Source organism: Callospermophilus lateralis, chromosome 7 (genome assembly GCF_048772815.1).
Source record: "Callospermophilus lateralis isolate mCalLat2 chromosome 7, mCalLat2.hap1, whole genome shotgun sequence".
NCBI lineage: Eukaryota > Metazoa > Chordata > Mammalia > Rodentia > Sciuridae > Callospermophilus > Callospermophilus lateralis.
The window spans coordinates 93,518,847-93,540,875 of NC_135311.1; the positions used below are offsets into that span (position 1 = coordinate 93,518,847).

Here is a 22,029-nt window from a genome sequence, read left to right on the forward strand (position 1 = left end):
AGCAGTAGCGCGCTTGCCTGGCATGCGTGCGGCCCGGGTTCAATCCTCAGCACCACATACAAACAAAGATGTTGTGTCCGCCGAAAACTAAAAAAAAAAAATAAATATTAAAAATTCTCTCTCTCTCTCTCTCTCTCTCTCTCTCTCTCTCTCTCTCTCTCTCTCTCCCTCTCTCGCTCTCTCTTTAAAAAAAAAAAAAAGAAAAAGAAAAATGAGCCCAAGCTTTCTGACTTCATATCTAGTATTCTTTCCATATACTACAGCTGTTTTCCCTTTAGTATAAATGTTTAAGTACTTCATGAGTCATTTTTCATTTTAGAAATTCTTATTTCTAGTACTGTTTTGGTTTATATTATTTTTAACAGTTGTCTAAATTTATTAAACATTTTTAAATATTGGGTCAATTCACTGACGGGGGTGGAAAGACTGTCTTTAATAAATGGTATCTATATGGAAAAAATTAACCTCAATTCATATACAAAAAATTCTCATTTTATACAAAATTCATTTATACTTAATGTCTCACTTCATAAACAAAAATTCACCCAAAAGCAATTATAGATATAAAGCCAAAAGCATAAAGCTTCTGGAAGAAAACATAAGAAACTATATTGGTGACCTTAGAGTAGACAAAAATTTCTTAAGACCCCAAAAATTCTATCTATAAAAGTTGATAAAATAGACTTCATCAAAATTAGAACTTTCTGCTAACCAAAAGACAACACTAAGAAATTGATGAGCCATGGATGGAGAAGAAAATATCTGTTATGTATGTGTATGTGTATATATATATATATTGCAAAAGACTTGTGTTCAGAATATATCAATTAAAATGAATAAATAAAAGCGCAAAAAATGTTCAATGACATTAATCATCAAAAATATGAATTAAAGCCAGGCATGATGGCACATAGCTGTAATCCCAGTGACTTAGGCAGCTGAGGCAGGAGGATTGCCACAGTCTGGCTGGGCACAAAATCACGAGCCACTCACAGCTTTGTAGATTCAAACAGCAATTCTTTATTCCCGATCTCACACGTTCTGGGGAAATCCACGTTCTCTGCCCAAATCCACACCTCCACTGGGCTTCTGTCTCCCAAAAATACTGTCTGAATCCCGCGAGAACTCAAGAGGAACTCGGGCAGCAGGATACGCCCTATTCCCAGCAGGAATAACCTCCTAAACCGGAATGCGCCCTAAACCCGGATCCGCCCTGTTCCTAGAGCAAGGTCACCTTACATGCAATGTCACTGCAAAATGTCCCTTTTCCACGAGTCCTCCCACTAAGCAACATGGGGTATGCTGGCAAGGAAATTGTCATACCTACTTGGCTAATGGCTCCCAGCAGAGGATCACAAATTCAAAGCCAACCTCAGTGACTTAGCCAGACCCTGAGCAACTTGGTTGAGATCCTATCTCAAAATGAAAAACAAAAAGGGCTGGGGATGTGGCTAAGTGGGTAAGCACACCTGGGTTCAATCCTTAGTATCAAATAATAATAATAATAATAATAATAATAATAATAATAATAAATGAATTAAAGTTACAAAGTGATACTACTATTCCCACAGATTAGATTAGCTAATGAACTATATCAAAACAATTTTTTAAAAATCTTTTTTAGTTAACACAGTAACATAAGTAAAGGAAACAAAAACCACTGAAGGTTGATGAGAATGTAGCACAATTGAAACGCTCATATATTGATGGGGGTTTTAAATGAAACAAACATTTTGAACTGTTTTTTAACTCTTTTATATATGTGAAATTAGACCCAAACCATAATATAAACTCAAAATTTCACTCCTTACTATCAAAGAAATGAAATCATCAAAAGATGTGTACAAGAATATTCTTAGTAACTTAATTTGTAATAGTTCCAAACTGAATATATTCATAAACAGGAAAATGGAAAAGCAAATCTAGTATATTTTAAAAATAAGAATGTTGCTTAACAATAAAAAGAGCACATTACCAACGTGTACAACAAAATAGATGACCTCAAAAACATGTTAAGCAATAGAAGCCAAACACAGAAGTTATATACTTCATTTATATGAAGTTCAAAAATAAGCAAAACTATGTGTGGTTATTGGAATTAAAAAGTGATTACCTCTAGGCTGATGAGTGAGATTTGGAAGAGGATACAAAGGAACCCTTCTGGGATGATGAAAATGTTATATATCTTAGGTGGTGGTTGCATCAGTGTATACAGTTGTCAGAACTCATCAAGCTAAAGAAGATCTGTACATTTTATTGTATATAAATCATACTTCAGTAAACAAACAAAAAAAATATCCAGGTGGAATTTACTTCATATTCTGAAAAATAAAATAATGTGTAAAAACACAATCGGCAATAGCCGTGAAAAACTTTCATAAACTTCTTGAGGCCAAGCATAGTGGTACAAGACTATGATCCCAGTGACTCAGGAGACTGAGGTAGGAGGATCTCAAATTCAAGGCCAGCCTGGGCAACTTAGCAAGACCCTGACTCAAAATTTTTAAAATTTAAAATGGGCAGGGGGTGTAGCTCAACGGTTAAGCACCCCTGGGTTCTAACCCTAGTACTGGGCAGAGTGGGGAGAGCTTGAGAATAAAGTGCAGAGTACAATAATAATATCTCTAATATTAAAATTAATACTTAATATCTTAACATTATGGAAAATAATGAGCATAAATAGAAAATCCAGTGTATAAACTTTTTAGCCACAGTTTTGTTTTTCCTCTTTTTTCTCCTGTTAAAGGAGAAATTTCTAAGGTGAAATTTACATGTCATTAAGTTCACAGATAGTGTATAATTCAGTGAGTTTTACAAATGTGTAAACTTGTGTATCAAATACCGAATCAAGAAATAGAACATTTCCATTACCACAGATTTAACATGTTTTTTACTTGCTATCATAGTAAAATCTCTGAGATAAGTACAAAATGCCTCTGTTCTCTGTACCCATCACAAAAACAGCAACAAAACCCTAATGTCTTATAGAACCATTAATTTGGCAGCTGATTAGTTAGTTGATATCTATTACTTTTCCAGGAACCCAAGACCCAGAATATGAAAGTGCCTAACAAATATTACATAATTGGTAGTATTAGTGCATAATAATTATATCTTAGTTGGGACATTCCCAGTAACCTAATTAGCCAGTATAAGGTTATTTTTTAAAATTTTTATTTGTTCTTTTTAGTTATACGTGACAGTAGAATCTATTTTGATATATTTATACCAACATGGAATATATCTTTTATTCTAATTAGGATCCCAGTCTTGTGCATATACATAATGTTGAGATTTACTGTGTGGTGCATTCATATAGAAGTTCAGTTTAAGGTTATTGAGAATTATCTCCCTTTCGCTGCCCTTTTGTTTCTGGTTATCCATATACCTACAGTACTTGTATTTTAAATATTTCAGTGACAGCATAGACTGGTAATTTATAATAATAGCAGATCATTTATATCCCATTTTTCATCTGTGAAAGAACCCTTAGTTAGTACTTTCTAGACTGTTTATAATAGGTAAAAAATCAATAAAATGCAGGCACCTTTTTGGTAGAATATGCTTTAAACAAGGTGATGAAGCAAGCTACAATTCGTAAAGGATATTGAAGTAGAATGTCATATTTGAAATTATAAAGAGAACATTGATTTTTTTTTAAGGCAGGAAAATCAATGCCCAAATTTTAGTTTTACTAATGTATAAGTTTGACCTCTTTATAAAATGTACCAGGCTATTTGGGCTGAGTATAGGCTGAATCTTAGAACATGGCATTTTGTTATTGTTGTTTTTTAGTTGTTTATATATGTATTTGCCTCACTTTAAAAATACTGAGTCAGTAAATATTAGAAGCAGTTGTAAATTATTATAGAATTGGTTGTGACATCTGTCTCCTTGAATTTTGTTTACATCTTGAATTGGTTTCCCTTTTTTAGGGGAAAACTGGTCCTCTCTCCATTTCTTTCTGTTTTTCCAAAGGATCTGGTAGCGCTCATCCTTGCTTAGTGGAAAGACTGCTGGCTTCTCAGTTAGCAGCTCAGTCTTCCTCAACCCTAGGCTTCTTAATTCTTCCTGTCATGGGAGACTAAGAAGTAAGCCAAGTCCTTTGAAGTTTGGAGGATCGCAAAATGAAATTCTTAGGTGAACTCTAGGATCACTTTTAAACATCTTCAGAGATATAAAGTTAGAAGATTTTGGTAAAACCTTGAGGGAAAAAAAACTTTGTTATGCCTTTGTGTATACCAGTAGGGACCAAACATAAAATACATCATTTGCTGAAGAATATTTAGTAGGAGAGTAGGGAAAGATAGATTTTTCAATTTTTCCTCTATGTATCGTAATCGTACACAGACATGTTCCTTTTAACCAACACAAATGACCAAAAAATAAAACCAACATGGAATATAGAAAAAAGTGAAGACTCACTATTTCTAAAGTGATGCAGATACATACATGTGTACGTGCAGTTATTTTCTGAAAGCTAGAAAACCATTTTCAAGAGGAAATGTATTATCTACAGTTGTAATGTTTAGACATTTGGCAATTGAATAAAATAATTTTATGGTGAAAATAGGAAAACAGATGGATATAAATGTACATTAGAGGAGTGACTTTCACTTCTTGTACATACACAGTGAAATTGTTCTGGGCAATAAATTCTTGGAAAAATAAAGTATGGTTTGGATAAATGTCAGAGTTTATGACTGAATACATATAAACAGGTGAAAACTCAAAGATGGAGAGGTAACCACCTCATAAAGAGACTTAAAACCTTTCACCCCATGAAAAAGATTGCCTTAGAATTATAACTTCATATTATAGTTTGATATTTTAAGAAGGATATTGGTTACATTTGTGCCTATTGTGGATATGTAAACTAAAGAAAGAAATGCCTTTTTATTCCCCCAAACAGAAATATTTATCATTTAAAATTTCAACTATAAAATTTTTTGATACTGTAGATTCTGAAACCAATAATATGAAGATTAATGGAAAAGGTGACACAGCCACCATTTGTGCCATGTGTCCTAAAAATAGAGGTTATTTGGCCATAAAGAATTACATATCTGTTGTAAGTCAGCTACTAAAATTTATTTCTACAATGTTGCCATCCTCTGAGCCTTCAAACCTTTTCTTTATCCCCCAGTTTCATCCTATGCTGTCTCACCTCTGATTTCAGATGTTCCGTGTCTTTTATATTTACTTATCTAAGCCTCAACCTTCCCCCTCAAAAGAAGCTTTCTGTAACAGAATGCTACAGCCCACTTGGATTTTCGCTCTATGAGTTTCTCTAAGCATACATACTAAGACCTTATCTCTATTTAGCCTTTGGTAAACGCTTATTGAGGCCAGAACAGTTGTTATATTTCTTCATATTCATTAGTTAGCAATATAGAAAGCAAGTTTTTAGAGGCATTCAGGAGAGCAATTAGTACTATGATAATGGAGTTTGGAGAAAGTGGATTGTGAGTAGAGACTTAAAGACTGGGTCTTGGAGAAGATAAGAAAGAGAACATTCAAAGCTGAGATCATAGAATGATGTGAGACTTGAATGTGTTTAACCTATTTAAACTGAAAGCAAAGGTACTAGTGAATATTGGATGGATGAATCAATGAACAAATGAGTATAAAGTAGAGTGGTATGGCAGAGTTGACTGGACAGTTCCGTTTAAGTCATTCATTCCTTATATGTTTTTAAGTTCTCTAGTGTACAATGATGAAGAAATGTTTGTTTTTAGGAGTAAATTCTGATGGAGTAGACAAATTAAAATGTTATCAAAATACTGTACCTGGATTTAGACTCCTAAATACAAAGGAGGAAGCTTCAGAGAGGAATTTTATAATTTAGGCCAAATTCTCAAAAGTCTTAAAATGTTGGATGTAGTTATTTAGACATTATCTTTATCATTAAGGCAAGACACTGTGTCAGAGAACTGTGTAAAGATGTAGGACTGTACTGATCTTTCCTAGGATTTCCTTGTAGGTCTAGTAATAAGCATCTCCAAGAGTTTTCTTGGCCTGGCCCATTATTATATTTCAGGGTCAAGTGAAATTAAAAGTGAGAATGTGGTTATATGAGTCAGTCATTTCTAAACCTTAGAAAATATCATCTCAGAAAGTAGTAACCCTTTAATATTAAAATTTTCTAAATATCAAATTTAGATGCCCTAATTATTATAGAAACCTGAAACACCTACCTAATTTAAAAGGACAGCGTTCATTTTGAAAATGATAACTGAGTATATTTGAATTCTGAAAAGACAGAGGAAGGAAACCAGTATTGATTTGATTTGCTGAGTTTTTAAAATAACTATAACTAAATGTAATTATTTCTGTTACAAAATTATTTATTTCCAGTCATTTGATCCTTCAAAAATCACAAAGAAGAGAAGTATTACAGCTTATTCTCCAACAACTGGAACTTGTCAAATGAGTCCATTTTCTTCTCCCACAAGCTCTAAAGAACAAGAGCCTGGAAATGGGCCATCAAATGGTTAGTTGAACATTCTTTTCCATTTATGATAAGATTTTTCTAGTTATTGGTTAAATCAGGATTTTTATTTAATAATATATGGATCTTGCTAAAACTGATTTTTTTCTCTTTTCTCAAAGAACTTAACATAGAAAACGCTAGATAGAATATACGTGTTACTTTGGGCATAAATGTAAACTTTCAGGCACTTTTTTTTAAAAAATGTTACTGCAGACTTTGTTCCTTTACTATTCTGTCCGTTAAATAGAAATTATGGCCTAACTGCCTTCAGCTACTATCAATTATAATAATTACAGGTACACCCCTTAACAAGCTATCCATCATGTGCATAAATTAAAGGGCACATAACTCAGGTACTGCTGTACTATAGTTTAAGAGTGATACTTCTAAATGTTATTTTATCATAGTAGGAGATTTTAAACTATGTCTTTCAGAAACTGATGAAGCAAAAACGTTAAGAAAGATATAAACAAAACACAATTAGCAAGTTTGATTCTAATGAGAACACTTCTCGGTTATAATATCGAATATATTTAAAAGCACACATAGAACTTTCACAAAAGTGTAACCAATTTGGAGTCACAGAGGAAGTCTCACTGTTATAAAAATTGCTTTTGGGGCTGGGGTTGTGGCTCACCGTTAGAGCGCCTGGCACGTACGAGACCCTGGGTTCAATCCTCAGCACCATATAAAAATAAATAAGTGAAATACAGGTGTCAGTTTGTCCAACTACAACTAAAAATAAATATAAAAAAATTTTAAAATAATTGCTGTCATACAGATTACATTCTCAAACCAAAATTTCCTATATTAGGAATCAATAATGAAAAGACATGCCTTTAAAAGTTTTAGTTTATGTGTTTGGATACCAAAAAGTTTCTAAATAATTTGCTAATCAGAAAAATCAAAATAGTATAAAATATTCAGAATTGAATGATAATGAAAACATGTCAGCTCCTACTGGAAAAACTTATTCCTAAATTATACTAATACATTGCCTAGGAGAAAATTTAGTTTAACCTATAAATGCATATATTTAAAAAGGGAGGCTGAAAATTAATGAACTAAGCTTCAACTGGCAAAGGTTGAAAAACAGAATGAATCCAAAATAGTAGAAGATATAGTGAAAATATGAATGGAAAAAATGAAATAAAAAACAAAGCAATAATAAAGAAAAACAACAGAATCAACTATTGGTTCTTTGAAAAGACTAACAAAATGGTAGGTATCTGGGGGGCTGGGGATGTGGCATGAGGCACTGGGTTCGATTCTCAGCACCACATAAAAATAAAATAAAGATATTGTGCCACCTAAAACTAAAAAATAAATATTTTAAAAAATGGTGGGTATCTGGCAAAACTCATTTATTCCCAAGTGAGAAAAGAAACAGATACTGTATATTCCGAAAGAGGTGGAAAACAATTTTCTGTTTAAAGATGTAGTAATTTGATAGATGTGAGCCAATTTGATAGATGTGAGCTTCTTAAAAACCTATAATTTTATTGTTGCTTCCCAAATATTGACATTTTAGTAGATTAAAAGCAATTCTACTTTTCTTGTTGATAGCTTTCTATTCAATTATATAGGTAATATTTTCAGATTATCCCATCTCTTCCCAAGAAACTTAAATAGTGTTTTAATTTTGAATAAAAATGGAACAGTAACATTTTTATTTTTCTTAAGTTTTCCTCCAAAGAATTTCTTCACCCTTCAATCTTGCTTAATGATATTAATTTGGTTAATTTTAAAAAATAGAAGATAGATACAGTGATGTACACCTATGATCCCAGCAACTAGGGAGACTGAGGCAGGAGGATCTTGGGTTTAAGGCCAACCTGAGCAATTTAGTGATACCGTGTCTCAAAATAAAATAAAAAGGGCTGGGGAAATGCCCAGTGATAGAGCACCCCTGGGCTCAATCCCCAGTACTACATGTGCGCGCACAAACACATATATACACAGGAACAAAAAAGAGAGAGGGAAAAAAAGAAAGCAAAAATGGAAAGCAGAATCATATTAAGATGCCTATTCACCTTTTAGCCTACAGATCTCCAACTTGGCCTACAAGTAACTCTTTCAGAAAAATATTAGAAACTAGTATGTGAGCACCTTAGACAAATTACTTGAACCTCTGTAGATAAAGGTTTTCCTCAACTCTTGGCTTTTTTTGTTGAGGCTTGAATGCCAGACTCACTAACTATCTCACCCATAAAAGAGTGACTACCTCAGAGTTATTGTGCAAATTATTTAGTTATTATATATATTAAAAACAGTAGTTGACCCTAATAAATACTATGTGTTAGCCATTATTTTCATCATTAGTTGTGCTTCCAAACCTTGTGATCTATTGAAAGCTGTTTTCACTAATTAGAGAATGTACTCCTTAGAGCCTTACCAGAAACTTCAAATACAATTCTGAATGTAGTCCTGATTGAGTAATAGTGGATTGACCACCAATGTTTTGTGAAACTACACTTAAAGGAACTTAAGTACACAACTTTTGTTAACTTATATATGTATCTAGCAAGACAAATGTCATATAGACTCCATGTACTTTTTGGATATGTTACTCGTATTTTTTTAAAAATAGAATGAAATGAAATAAGTAATTATTAAGTAACTAGAAAACCCTTTTACTGATATACTACTTTTTTTCATTTCACTTCTAGAAGATTTTAAATTATGTATTTCTGTTGGGAGAGTGTGAGGAGTTTTTCATGGTACATTGTATTAAATGATTCTTAGTAAAATAATAGAAACATTGAGTTGATAATAACTGCAGTGCCAGTTGTTAAACAAATGGAACTACATAAAAATATGTAGAATGAGGAGGGGGTCTCCATTTATACATTGGAAAATAGTTTCTGTTGACTTTCATTGGTAGCAAAAAGTTTGTTATTCATTGCATACTGAGATGTAATCATTTACTTCTTTTATTGTTATCTAAAATAAATACTTTTAACAAATGATATGCATTAGTAGGTGCTACAGGTTGAGTGTCTTTTAGAGTTTTTGTGATTTTGGAATATTTGCATAGTTACTTTGCTGAACATACCTAATATAAAAATTCTGTATTCAAAAGTTTTAGGTTTTTGGAGCATTTTAGATTTTCAGACTAAAGATATTCAACCTATATAAAGATCTTTCCAAATATTTATAAATGAATATGCATTTAAAGATTCGGGTCCTCAAAAAAAAGTATAGAACTACCATATGACCTCAGATTTACTACTAGGTATATATTCAAAAGATATGAAATCAGTGTATCAAAGAGATATATGGGCACTCATGTATTCATTTTAAAGATATTCAGTAACCAAGATGTGGACTTAACCTAATGTACATCAGCGATAAAAAGATAAGGAAAATGCAGTAATGCAGTATACACACACACACACACACACACACACACACACACGGTGTAATATGGAGATATCCTGCCATTTGCCACAACATGGATCAACCTGGGGGACATGTTAAATGAATAATCCAGGCACAGAAAAACAGTGCATGATCTTAGTAAGTAGAGTCTGAAAGGTCAAACTCATAGAGCAGAGACTAGAGGGGAAGTTACCAAGGTCTGATTGTGGGGATGGGAGAAATGGAAAGATATTGGTCAGTTAGATTGGAGGAATAAGTTTAGGAGATCTGTTGTATATAATATGATAACTATAGTAAGTAACAATGAATTGTATACTTGAAAATTGCTAAGGAGATTTTAAATGTTCTGGCCACAAAACCATGATAAGTATGTGAGGTAATAGATACATTAATTAGCTTAAGTTAGCCATTCCACAATGTATACATTAATAAAACATCACATTGTACATTATGCACATGTTAAATAAATAGGTTCTTTTATCCCCATAGTCATATTTATTCTACTGTTATATTATTAGGAATTTAACTATTTTCTTAAGTATCAACAATCCCTTATTAACGTTAAGAAAACAATAGGAGTGAAATAATGCACTCTGGAAACCTTAATATGTATCTTTGGCCAGGCACAGTGGTACACGCCTGTAATCCTAGCGGCTCCAGAGGCTGAGGCAAGAGGATCACAAGTTTAAGGGCTGTCTCAGCAATTTATCAAGGCCCTAAGAAATTTGGTGAGATGCTGTCTCTAAATAAGATACAAAAAAGGTCTGGGGATGTGGCTCAGTCGTTAAGACCCTCTGGGTTCAGTCCCTAGTACCTTAAAAAAAAAGGTATCTTTGATTAAAATACTTAATGAAATATTAATATTAATTAATATTAATAATTAAGTATTAATACTTACCCATTATTTAGTAAAGTGTATTGTTTTAACCTAATTATATTATCAAATTGGATATACATAGTTTTCTTATTAATATATCAAACCTCAATGGAAATTCTATTCAAAAGATTATTTTTCCAATACAATTTTATCATGTACAAAAAATTATGAGAATAAGAAATGGAAAAACCAAAATAAGACGCTTTTTCTGCTCTCATCTCCCTTTTATTTGTCCACAATTTTATTTTCTATTTAAAACTTGGCAATCTAAACTCTATTTAAAAATTGATAGTTTCTCTCTCAACTTTGTTCTTTTCTTTATTTCATATATATAGGAAAGAGAAAAAAATTGAATCACCTCAGTTTAACTGAAAGAAAGGAATCTACAGTAAAAGACAATGATACGTAAGTTTGTTGTTTTTGAGATTTCGTACAATTTAAGAGCAATCACTTATTTATAAAAATTAATAGTTTATACCTGAGCTAAAGGATTCTTTCTATTTTATAGTAATAAATGTCTTGGTAATTTTTATTGGTTATATTTTAATTATATATAATAGTTGGATTTATTATGCCAAATTCATATACACAAGAATTTAATTTGATCACTCTCATTTCCCAGTACTTTGTCTTTTCCTTTTCTCCTCCCTGCCCCTGATCTACTTGCTGTGCACTACTGATCTCCCTTCTATTACTAATATATTGATTTGTGCATTATAATTATATATGAGATTCATTATGGTATATTTGTACATGGACATTGCATAATTTGGTAAATTTCGTTTCTCCAAATGGGAGAGGAATAAAAAAAAAAGGGAATCTCACAAAAATAGAAGGGAAACCAATAGAGTAAAGGAATGGGATCAAGAGCGAAGGAAGAGAGGGCATGAGGAATGAAATCTACCAAATTATTCAATGTTCATGAAGTATTCTTCCTTAAAAAAAAAACAAAAAACTTGTGATATGTTTTGAGGTGCTCATAGAATAGTGATATATAATGCCTTAATTTTAATACTTATAGAGCCCCTTTTTGCCAACTGATGTATAATACACCAGTTTAGGGTAAAACTAAGGAAAACACCCATTTCAAATTTACATGTACAGAGAAGTAATAAATTGTTTGGGAACAGAATACTAAACACATAGCTGGTTCAAGATGGAGCTAGGAATACAGTGAAGCTGGTAGAGTGAGGATCTAGAGGAACTCAGAACCTTTACATGCCAGCAACCAACTATTTTTATATTGGTCTGCCAGTGGTACCTTTGAATGAAGGCTGCGGAAGGCTGTTGCCTGTGTATCCTGGAAATTATATTTATATTTTCCTGGAAAGATTGAAGTAAGCAGAACAGGAGATTAAAATGTCAAAGTAATTCATATGTTCAACTCATTTACCATTTCAATGCCATTCTTTATGATGGAGACTGTAGGGTAAAGATGGGGAAAATAAAGTTTTTCTAACTAGGAGCTCCTGGTCTTATAATGTAAATTAATAAGTCTTCCTCAACTTATAAATTCATTATGTTTAAAAATGTTTTCTCAGTCATTTGTGTGGGACTCAGAGGCATTTTACATGCAGAGTATTATAATTTGTAGTTATAACCACAGGTAAGATCACAAGTCTATTTACTTTATAATGTAATTGAACTATAGTATTAATCAGTAGAAGTCTAGATTAAAAGATATGAATACTGAATGCCAATTAAACTATTATATGGATGAAGGAAAGAGTCTCTTCAGAGAAGTTTCATTGTTTGGAATCTGCTACATCTGTCATGATACCTCTTTATACCTCTTTTGCTTTTAGAAATTGTTTTCCTAGCCATGTTCTCACCGGCTCCAACTATTTTCATCTTCCCATCTTCCATACCCCACAAATATTTTTGTTATAAATCACCACTCTTCTTCCCCAACTCAAAATTTCTCATTTCCTCAGTGAAACTGATCTCCACTAGATATTAAGAGGAAAGCTTTTATTTATTTATTTATTTTTTTGAAAAGTAGGCAACATGTGTACATAACAAAAAGTTGTACAAAAGGATATACAGTGAAAGCAAGTAGCAGTTATGAACAAGGGATAATATTGTATTTGAAAAACTGTTGCCTGGCAAACCAAATGGATTTCTGATAGAATTATATAAAATATAAAGAACTTAGAAGTAAAAGAATGCAGTGAAAGAGGAAGTGTCTCTGGACAAAAGTGATTATACCATGTAAGCAAGCTAAACCTGCCTGCTGAATTCCTTCCTGAATTGCTCTACTTAAACTGTTCCAGCTTTTTATAGTTTGCTTCCATTTCTTTCTTCTTCTGAACCCATCAGTTTGCCTAGAACTTGAATTTTTTTTAATAGTTTTAATGGAAGTGTGCTTTCAGATACCAAGGGAAGAACCTTGGTTATAGATCACTTAGCAATTTCTATTTATTTTATTTTTTTATTTCAGTATTTGTTTCAAAAATCCCCATTACTTATGTATATTGATAATTCTGTGGTTCAGTATTAGAATTAGTGAATTTAAATATAATCTATTTTCTTAAATATATAAAATACATTTTAATTTTTTTCATTTTTTAAATAATATTATTGAGACCTTGTCAAGGAGTTAATTTTAGCAATGGGTTCTTTTCCTACTGTTCTGAATTTTTTTTATTATTATTTTTAAAAACCTCTCTAAAGGCTTGATTTGAAGGGGAGGTATTGGGGATTGAACTCAGGAGCACTCACACATCCCCAACCTTTTTTTTGTATTTTATTTAGACATAGGGTCCGACCTTATTACTTTGCACCTTAGGCTTTGAATTTGTGATCCTCCTACCTTAGCCTCCCGAGCCTCTGGGATTACAGGCATGTACCACCATGCTCAGCCAAGATCTGAATTTTTTTTAAAAATCTGAAATTAAACTAAATTTATGAGATAGTTTTAAATGATCATAACATTTTGTGTTTTGTTTTTGCAGTATTCCTATTCATATTTTTTTCCTCTGCAAAATATAATGTAAGCAAGAAAAATGGGAAAAAAAGAAGCAAGGTACCTATTTCTAGATGTTCATGAGGCTTCAGTGCTTTTGAGTCATTATTGATATGGTATTTGGTCCTCAGTGTACATATTTAGAAACTGAGGCATAAAAGACTAACCAGTACTAATCAATCTCAGGAGAAACCCATGTATAATAGGAATGCCATTTTATTATGAGAACTTCTTTGGCACAACATTCGATACCATTATATTCCTCTCAAAGTCAGTCTGTTCAGATAAAAATAGGTCCTTTAAGGATGTTCCATAACATTAGATGAAAATTAAGGAAGTGAGATGTTTTAAAGAATAATGTTATTTAGATGGGTTACTCTATATATGTTCCTTTCTCTACAAGAGGTTTTTGTTTGTTTGTTTGTTTGTTTGTTTTTTGCCTAAATATCTGATATCTCCCATAAAAGATACCATTAGTCAATTGACTAATAATGTGGGGGAAATTGGATCTGGACTCTCTCCTCATACTACACATAAAAATCAATTCTGGATGCATTGTAGGTATGAATATGAAAGGTACAAAGAGTAAAAATTTTAGAGGAAAATGTAAGACAGCTTTTCATGAGAAAATTGATAAATTGCACTATTTTAAAACTTCTTTTCATAAAAAAGAAACTCAATGGTAATTTTAAAATTACTCTTCACCCCATTCTAGTAATGTGGCCCTTTATTGCCAGACTACAAAATTTCAACATGACTTCACTCCCTGGACTGTTGATTTTATCCAGGGGTGGACATCTGGCCTATACCCACTCACAAAACCCAGTCAATTAGTTATTCTGCAGGATTTATAGAGTTGGAAGAAGGAAGAGTGTGACTGTTTCTCAGATAATGATCTTCAAGCAAAGCTGTTAGTGGGAGCCATGTTCTTCACCACATAGAAGAAACAGGTTTGCAGGAGTGTGTCAGAAAGAAGCCATAACAGGATACGAGAGAAGTGAGAGAGTTCCATTTGTCTTCTCATTTCTTCTAGTTATCCTGAAGTCTTGGTGAATCTTATTATTTGGGAGATACACTAGTATTCCTCCCATAAATCCCTTTTTTGCCTTAAAGTTAAATAGGTCTATATTGAGTCTTTTACTGCCAAAAGAAGTTTAATACATTAGATTACTTCAGGGTTTCTCAACCTAAACACTATTGACATTTGGGTTGGGTAATTCTTTGTGGTAGAGGCTGTCCTATGCATTATGGGATGTGCACCAGCATCCCTCTCATCAGTATGTCATAATTAAAGTGTCTGCAGACATTGCCAGATGTTCCCTAGAGAGCCACATAATCCCCTGTTGAAGATCATTGGGTTACTTAAATTCTTGAGTCCTATTCAACTTGTGATTTTCAGCATTTTCCCAAACATATTTAATGACTGTTCAAATCCCGTCTCCCCACCCCTTTTCACAGAATTTTGAGTAGCCCATGGAATTAAAAGTGTGGGGAAAAGTGGATTATTTAAACTATTACTTGATACTATCAACAAAACATGTATAAATGTCTCTTAGGCTTGGTTACTTCTGATGCTTGGTTTTTTCCTAGGTCTTTGATACATACAGTACAGGAAAGAAAGGTCTCAGTTTATGATCTCCAGATTAGTAATGATCAAATTTTGAGAAAACAAATTAAATAATGCTTTATACTTTTATTCAACAAATATATATTGTATATTGATGCCAAATATTGTGCCAGGTGCTAGGGCTACACAGATTAATAAAATCTGTTTTGTTCCTTGAGGAGCTTATTTTCTAGAATGGAAAGTATACACGTAAATAAATTATTAGAATAACATGTGGTGTTATGATGGCCAGAAAGACTTTTAGATATATCTAGCTAGTTCTTCAATAAAACCAGATTTTCGAACTATAATTTAGAAAGTTAGGGTGCTTTTTTAAAATATTTATTCTTAAGTTTTAGGTGGACACAGTATCTTTTTTTTTTTTTAAAGAGAGAGAGAGAGAGAGAATTTTAATATTTATTTTTTAGTTATCGGCGTACACAACATCTTTGTTTGTATGTGGTACTGAGGATTGAACCCGGGCCGCACGCATGCCAGGCGAGCGTGCTACCGCTTGAGCCACATCCCCAGCCCCTGGACACAGTATCTTTAATTTACATTTATGTGGTGCTGAGGATCGAACCCAGTGCCTCGTGCATGCTAGGTGAGCACTCTACCACTGAGCCACACCCCAGCCCAGTTAGGGTGCTTCTAAAATACATTCTTAGTCAATCAGAATAGAATCATCTATTTTCTGATGGGAGAACTCAGTAAATGGTTCTGATGAAAGTAAAGAAAAATGACATCAAAATAAGTTTCTAAATAAATTTATTTTTGAAGGCTAATAATTATTCATAGTACTTCTGTATAAGAGTATTGTCTTACAATAAAATTAAAATTATTTGAAGAATTCCAGTTATTGCACAGTGGTTGCACAGTGGTGATTTTCAAACTCCATCATTCCTACATTTATTAGTTGACCTTTCACTAATTGTCCTTAGATTCATGGGTTCATAGTGATACAGGTTTTTTGTTGTTGTTGTTACTTTTCCCCTTTTCATATTTCTATCTATTCTCAAACAAATCTGTCTTCTAAGAACAGCAAAATATTTGCACATTTGCTTAACCCTACAACACACAAAATAGTTCCAGAACTCCTATATTTGTGGCACTGCCAAAACCAAACTTTCTAAGCATTCAACATTTATTTGTGGGCTTTTTTAAATTTTATTTTTTAGTTGTACTTGGACACAATACCTTTATTTTATTTATTTATCTTTGTGTGGTGCTAAGGATCAAACCCAGGGCCTCGCACATACAAGGTGAATGCTCTACTGCTGATCCACAACCCCAGCCCCTGTTTGTGGGCTTTTTTGACTTTAGATTAGCGATATATAGTCAAATCACTTCATTCAAAAATTGCTTCCAAGGCTGGGGATGTGGCTCTGTATTAACTTGGAGAATTTTAAATGTAAGAAGTCTCCCAAAAGGAAAACACAGTTGTGTGTTCTAGATTTTTTATTACTTTTTTTTTAGAAACAAGCAGTTAGTGGCATGTCAATACAGCCCATTTGTAAACAAACACCTACACATTAATATTTTATGTGAACTTCTATAGTCTTTATGTTTTGCAAGGAAAATATATAATTCACTGCCATTGGTTTGTCTTTTCCTTGCCAATTTGCTGCTGTTGCTGGCACTGCTGTGAAAACATAATAATGATGACTATTCTTCTGTAAGGTTTATTTTCATTAAACTTTTTATTTTCAGATAATTATAGATTCACAAGCCATTGTGAGAAGTAAAACAGAGATAATGTGTTTCCTTTTCCCAGTTTCCTGACATAACATCTTACAAAACTCTAGTATATATCACAATCAGGAAATTGGCATTGACATGATACACTAGTCTTACTCAGATTGCGTCAGTTTTACGTAAACTCATTTGTGTATTTAGTTCTGTACAGTTTTATAACATGTCAGTTATTGTATCCACCATCACAGTCAAGATACAGAACAGTTCTAGTACCACAAGAATCCCTCCTGTTTTTCAGGACTTACTTTTAATCGCTGGTTTATTCACTTGTAAGCAGAAGAATATCTTTTTTAGGTTTTTTTTTTTTTGTATTTGTGCTAATCCAAATAAAACCTTTAAAATAGTAAGGAGTTATGCCAGTATTGATTTTTAGTTAGTGTTGCTTCTTTGGGGGAGGGTCCTAGGGATTGAACTTGGACACTCGCCCACTGAGCCACATCCCCAGCCCTATTTTGTATTTTATTTAGGAGACAGGGTCTCAGTGAGTTGCTTAGTGCCTCGCTTTTTACTGAGGCTAGCTTTGAACTTTCAATCCTCCTGCCTCAGCCTCCCAAGCCTTTGGGATTACAAGTGTTTCCGCCACGCCCGGCTGTTAAACCTATTTTTTATGTAGTCAGCTTAATTGTGACAAGTAATCACTGGTCCGTATTCTGAGTTTCTCTTCACTGAATTTTAAATATTTAATCATTCAATAGGAATATTGACTTATAGATCACTTTCTGCATAAATGAGGGTCTTAAGGAATAAGTTAGTTGAGAATGTTATCAAAACTTAGGATAAAAACATAGTTATGCCTGAATTCTTAGGTAAGCAAAGGCTAAGAGGCAACCAATGTTTAAGAGACTTGTTTTCAACTGTTTAAAATTTTTGACATGGAGGACTTAAAGGCCTAAGATCAGAAACAAGGACTGGGGTTGTAGCTCAGTGGTAGAGCGCTCATCTAGCACATGCGAGGCCCTGGGTTCGATCCTCAGCACCACATAAAAATAAATAAAATAAAGGTATTGTGTCCAACTACACCTAAAAAAATAAGTTTAATAAAAAAGAATCAGAAACAAGACAAGGACACCCACTTTGGACACTGGTATTCAATATCATACTGGAAATTCTAGCCAGAGCAATTAGATAGGTAGGAGATGAGGAATAAAGGGGGGAAGTAAAGAAAGGAGGAAGGAAGGGCATATAAATTGGGAAGGAATAATTAAAATTATTTCTCCTTGCAAATGACATGATCCGATATGTAGGAAAGCATGAAGAATGCACAAGAAGATACTTACTAGCTAACAAACTATATCAGCAAAATTTCAGGATAAAAGAACAACACAGAAAAATTTCTATACACTGTAATAAACAATTTGAAAGGAAATTAAGAAGTACTTCCATTTACAGTATCATCTGAAAGGAAAAAAATATCTAGATAAAAACTTGTACTCTGAAAATTATAGATAATATGGATAGATATATGTGGATGCTGATCCATAATAGATAATTATAGATTCACAAGCCATTGTGAGAAGTAAAACAGAGATCATGTGTTTCCTTTTCCCAGTTTCCTGTCATACATCTTACAAAACTCTTAATACATTATCACAACCAGGAAATTGGCGTTGATATGATACACTAATCTTACTCAGATTTCCTCAGTTTTTATGGATCAGCATCCACAAATCAGAGAAAACATTTGGGTTTTGGGGATTGGTTTATTTTACTTAGCATGATATCCTCTATCTCCATCCATTTTCCTACAAATGCCATAATTTCATTCTTCTTTAAGGCTGAGTAATATTCCATTGTGTATATATACCACATTTTCTTTATATAAAATGACCAATAAGCACATGAAAAGATGTTGTATATCATTAATCATTAAAAGAATGCAAATTGAAACCACAGTGAGATGCCACTTTATACATACTCTGATGGCTGTTTACACAAACAAACAATGGAAAATAATAAATGTGGCAAGGGTGTGGAGAAATAAGAAAATAGTCTCACAGATCCTCAAAAAATTAAATAGGTTGGATGTGGTGGCACATGCCTATTATCCCAGTGGTTCAGGAAGCTGAGGCAGGAGGAGCACAAGGTCAATGCCAGCCCCAACAACTTATGCCGTAAGCAACTTACTGAGACTCTGTCTCAAAATTTAAAAAGTAAAAATAAAAAGGCTGCAGATGTAGCTCAGTGGTTAAGCACCCCTGAATTCAATCCCCAGTACCAAAATCAGTTTTAATTCTTTGGTATATGCCTCATCCACCAAAATAGAAAACTATGATTCAGACAGATATTTGTTCATTTAGGCATTTTTCACAGTACCCAATAGGTAAAAACAATCCAAATGTTTATCACTGGATGAATTGATAGGCAAAATATGATATGTACATGCAATGAAATATTGTTCATCATTAAAAGGATTGAACTCCTGAAACATGCTACAACATGGGTGAATTTTGCAAATGTGCAGAGACATAAGGACAAATTTTGTAAGTTTCCAATTATATGTAATATTTAGACTAAACAAATTCAGAGACAGGAAGTATACTATAAATTAAGAGAGGCTGGTTGGGATGGGCAAAGGGAGTTACTGCTTAATGGTTACAGAGATTTTTTAAGTGAGTGCCTTGAACTCAGAAAGCACTAAAAAAAAAAAAAAAGTTAGCTCCAAATACATCTTAGGAATTTTAAAAAGGAGAATAACTGTTTTATTTTGGACCTGGAATGTCCCTAAAAGCTCATGTGGTTTTTACCAATATAGTCTCCAATGCCTCAAGGTTCAGAGGAGAGCAATGATTGGATGGATCATGAGAGCTTTCACACTGATTAATCCATTGATAGCTCAGTGGACTACTGGGGGGTGGGACCTAGTTGGAGGAAGTAGGTCACTGGGGTCATGCCCTGAAAGGGTTTGTCTGCCACCCCTTCCTCTCTCTGCTTTCCCTGACTGCCCTGCTTTCTTCTACCACACCTTTCCACCATGATGTTCTGCCTCTCCTCGAGCCGAAACTAGTTGAGCTGGCTGACCAGAAACAGAATACTTTGAAGCTGTGAGCCAAAACAAACTTTTCCTCCTTTAAGTTGTTCTTGTCAGGTGTTTGGTCATGGTGACACAAAGCTAACACAATGATGAAACAATTTAAAGCTTAGAATGGAAAATAATTGAAAATGGTCAAGATAGGGAAAACATAGAACTGAAATAGAATGGTAGTTTTAAAAATCAAGTTATAGGCTGGCATTGTGTCTTATGCTTGTAACCCAACTTCTTGGGAAGCTGAGGAGGAAGGATCGGAAGTTAAAGGCTAGCCCTGGGCAACTTAGTAAGATCCTGTCTTCCGGAAATTTTAAAAGGGATAGGGCTCAAAAGTAGAGTGCTTGCCTAGTATGAATGAAGGCCTGAGTTCCATTCACAGTACCACCAAAAAAAGAAAGAAAAAGTCAAGTTACACATGACTTGAGAATTTCTTCAGAAATTTAATAAAGAACTAAAAGCATAAGTAATGGTTACATCCAGTGCCTCTCATGGCTTTTATTTGGCTGAAGAATCTTAATAAGAACTTTCTCTGAAGAAAATGACAGAATTCTGGATTTTAATTTTTGACATATGGCTCTCTCAGGAGAAGATATTCACAGTTGACATACCATAAGAATCTACCCTGAGCTAAGGAAATCTGACAAATATGTCAAGTCTTAAGACAACTTTTTAGTGTACCAAACCAATTGGATCATAAGTTTCTTTTGTTTCTTTCTTTCTTTTTCTTTTTTTTTTTTTTATCCAGGGATTGAACCCTAGGAGCACTTTTACACTGAGCCACATCTCTGGCCCCTTTTTATATTTTATTTAGCTGAAAATTATAGATAATATGTTGACATACCATAAGACATACCATGAGGCCCTCATTGAATTAGGACCTCGCTAAGTTACTGAGGCTGGCTTTGAACTTGCAATTCTCTTGCCTCAGCTTCCCCAGGAGGATTATAGGCATGTAATATTGGGATTACATGCATGTGCCACCATATGTGACCATAATTTCTTTTTAAAGTATCATAAGGACCAATCCAGAATCTTTTGAATTACAAGATGCTAAAAATGAATACTTTGGGATCTTTATTGATGAACAAAGAAGAGGTTAATTCAAGGAGGACCAGTAGTTCTGTTTTCTCAAGTTATGTTATAATTGTTTGTTAAAATATAAGGTGTGATAAAGCTGGCAACAGTCACTAACTATCTGGACGATGCACTCCTGTCAATATCTGAACAGTTTAAAGTATCATTTTAAGATGAATAATTTTATCCAGTACAGCCAGAGGCAAACCTATTTAAGAATGGAATAGTGTTCTGCAAGAATGACACCCCCTGATGATACTATTATTCTCCAACTTCAAAGGGAGAGCAACAGTAACTTTGAAATGTTATTCTACAATAAATAGGTTCTGTAGTGCCGCAGTCTGGCTGGGCACAATTCAGGAGCCACTTGTCAAAAGAAACTAACTTTATTTTTAGAACTACACACGATAAACAAAACAGCTCCTCAGGAAAAAACCCTCAGAGCCCAACTGCCACCACTGGCTTCCCACAAGCCACACACCCCAACAACCTCTTCCTCCCACACTACTCCTGCTCTTGAGGCCGATTGGCTGGGTCGCATGGGCGGAGCCAAAAAAGTCCCCCAATGAGGAGCTCCGTGGTCTGAAAGGGCAGGGAAACAGCCCAATGAGCATCACCGCAGAGGAGCCAATCAGCTAGATGTTTCTGGGGCCGCTGTGAGCCAATCATCAGCTGGCAGTCTGAAAGTTTGCTGGGGCCCCTTCAGCTCATCAGCTGGCAGTCTGAAAGTTTGCTGGGGCCCCTTCGGCTGTGGCTCTCAACATCTCCCCCTCTCTGTTTAAACAACAAGCATGTGGCTTAGGGACCGTGTCTGCCTTAGGTTGTCCAATACTACATATGGTCCTTACCCGTT

At 33.8% G+C, this 22,029-nt stretch overlaps 1 protein-coding gene across 2 annotated transcripts in view; it reads left to right on the plus strand.

Moving 5' to 3' along the window:
• Nucleotides 1–22,029, plus strand: part of Itgb3bp (integrin subunit beta 3 binding protein) — a 54,906-nt gene that overhangs the window by 14,185 nt on the left and 18,692 nt on the right. For both annotated transcript variants that reach the window (XM_076860260.2, XM_076860261.2), the window contains exons 3-4: nucleotides 6,358–6,493; nucleotides 11,087–11,156. In XM_076860260.2, coding sequence (XP_076716375.1) covers nucleotides 6,358–6,493; nucleotides 11,087–11,156 — 206 coding nt within the window. The remainder of the gene's footprint in view (nucleotides 1–6,357; nucleotides 6,494–11,086; nucleotides 11,157–22,029) is intronic.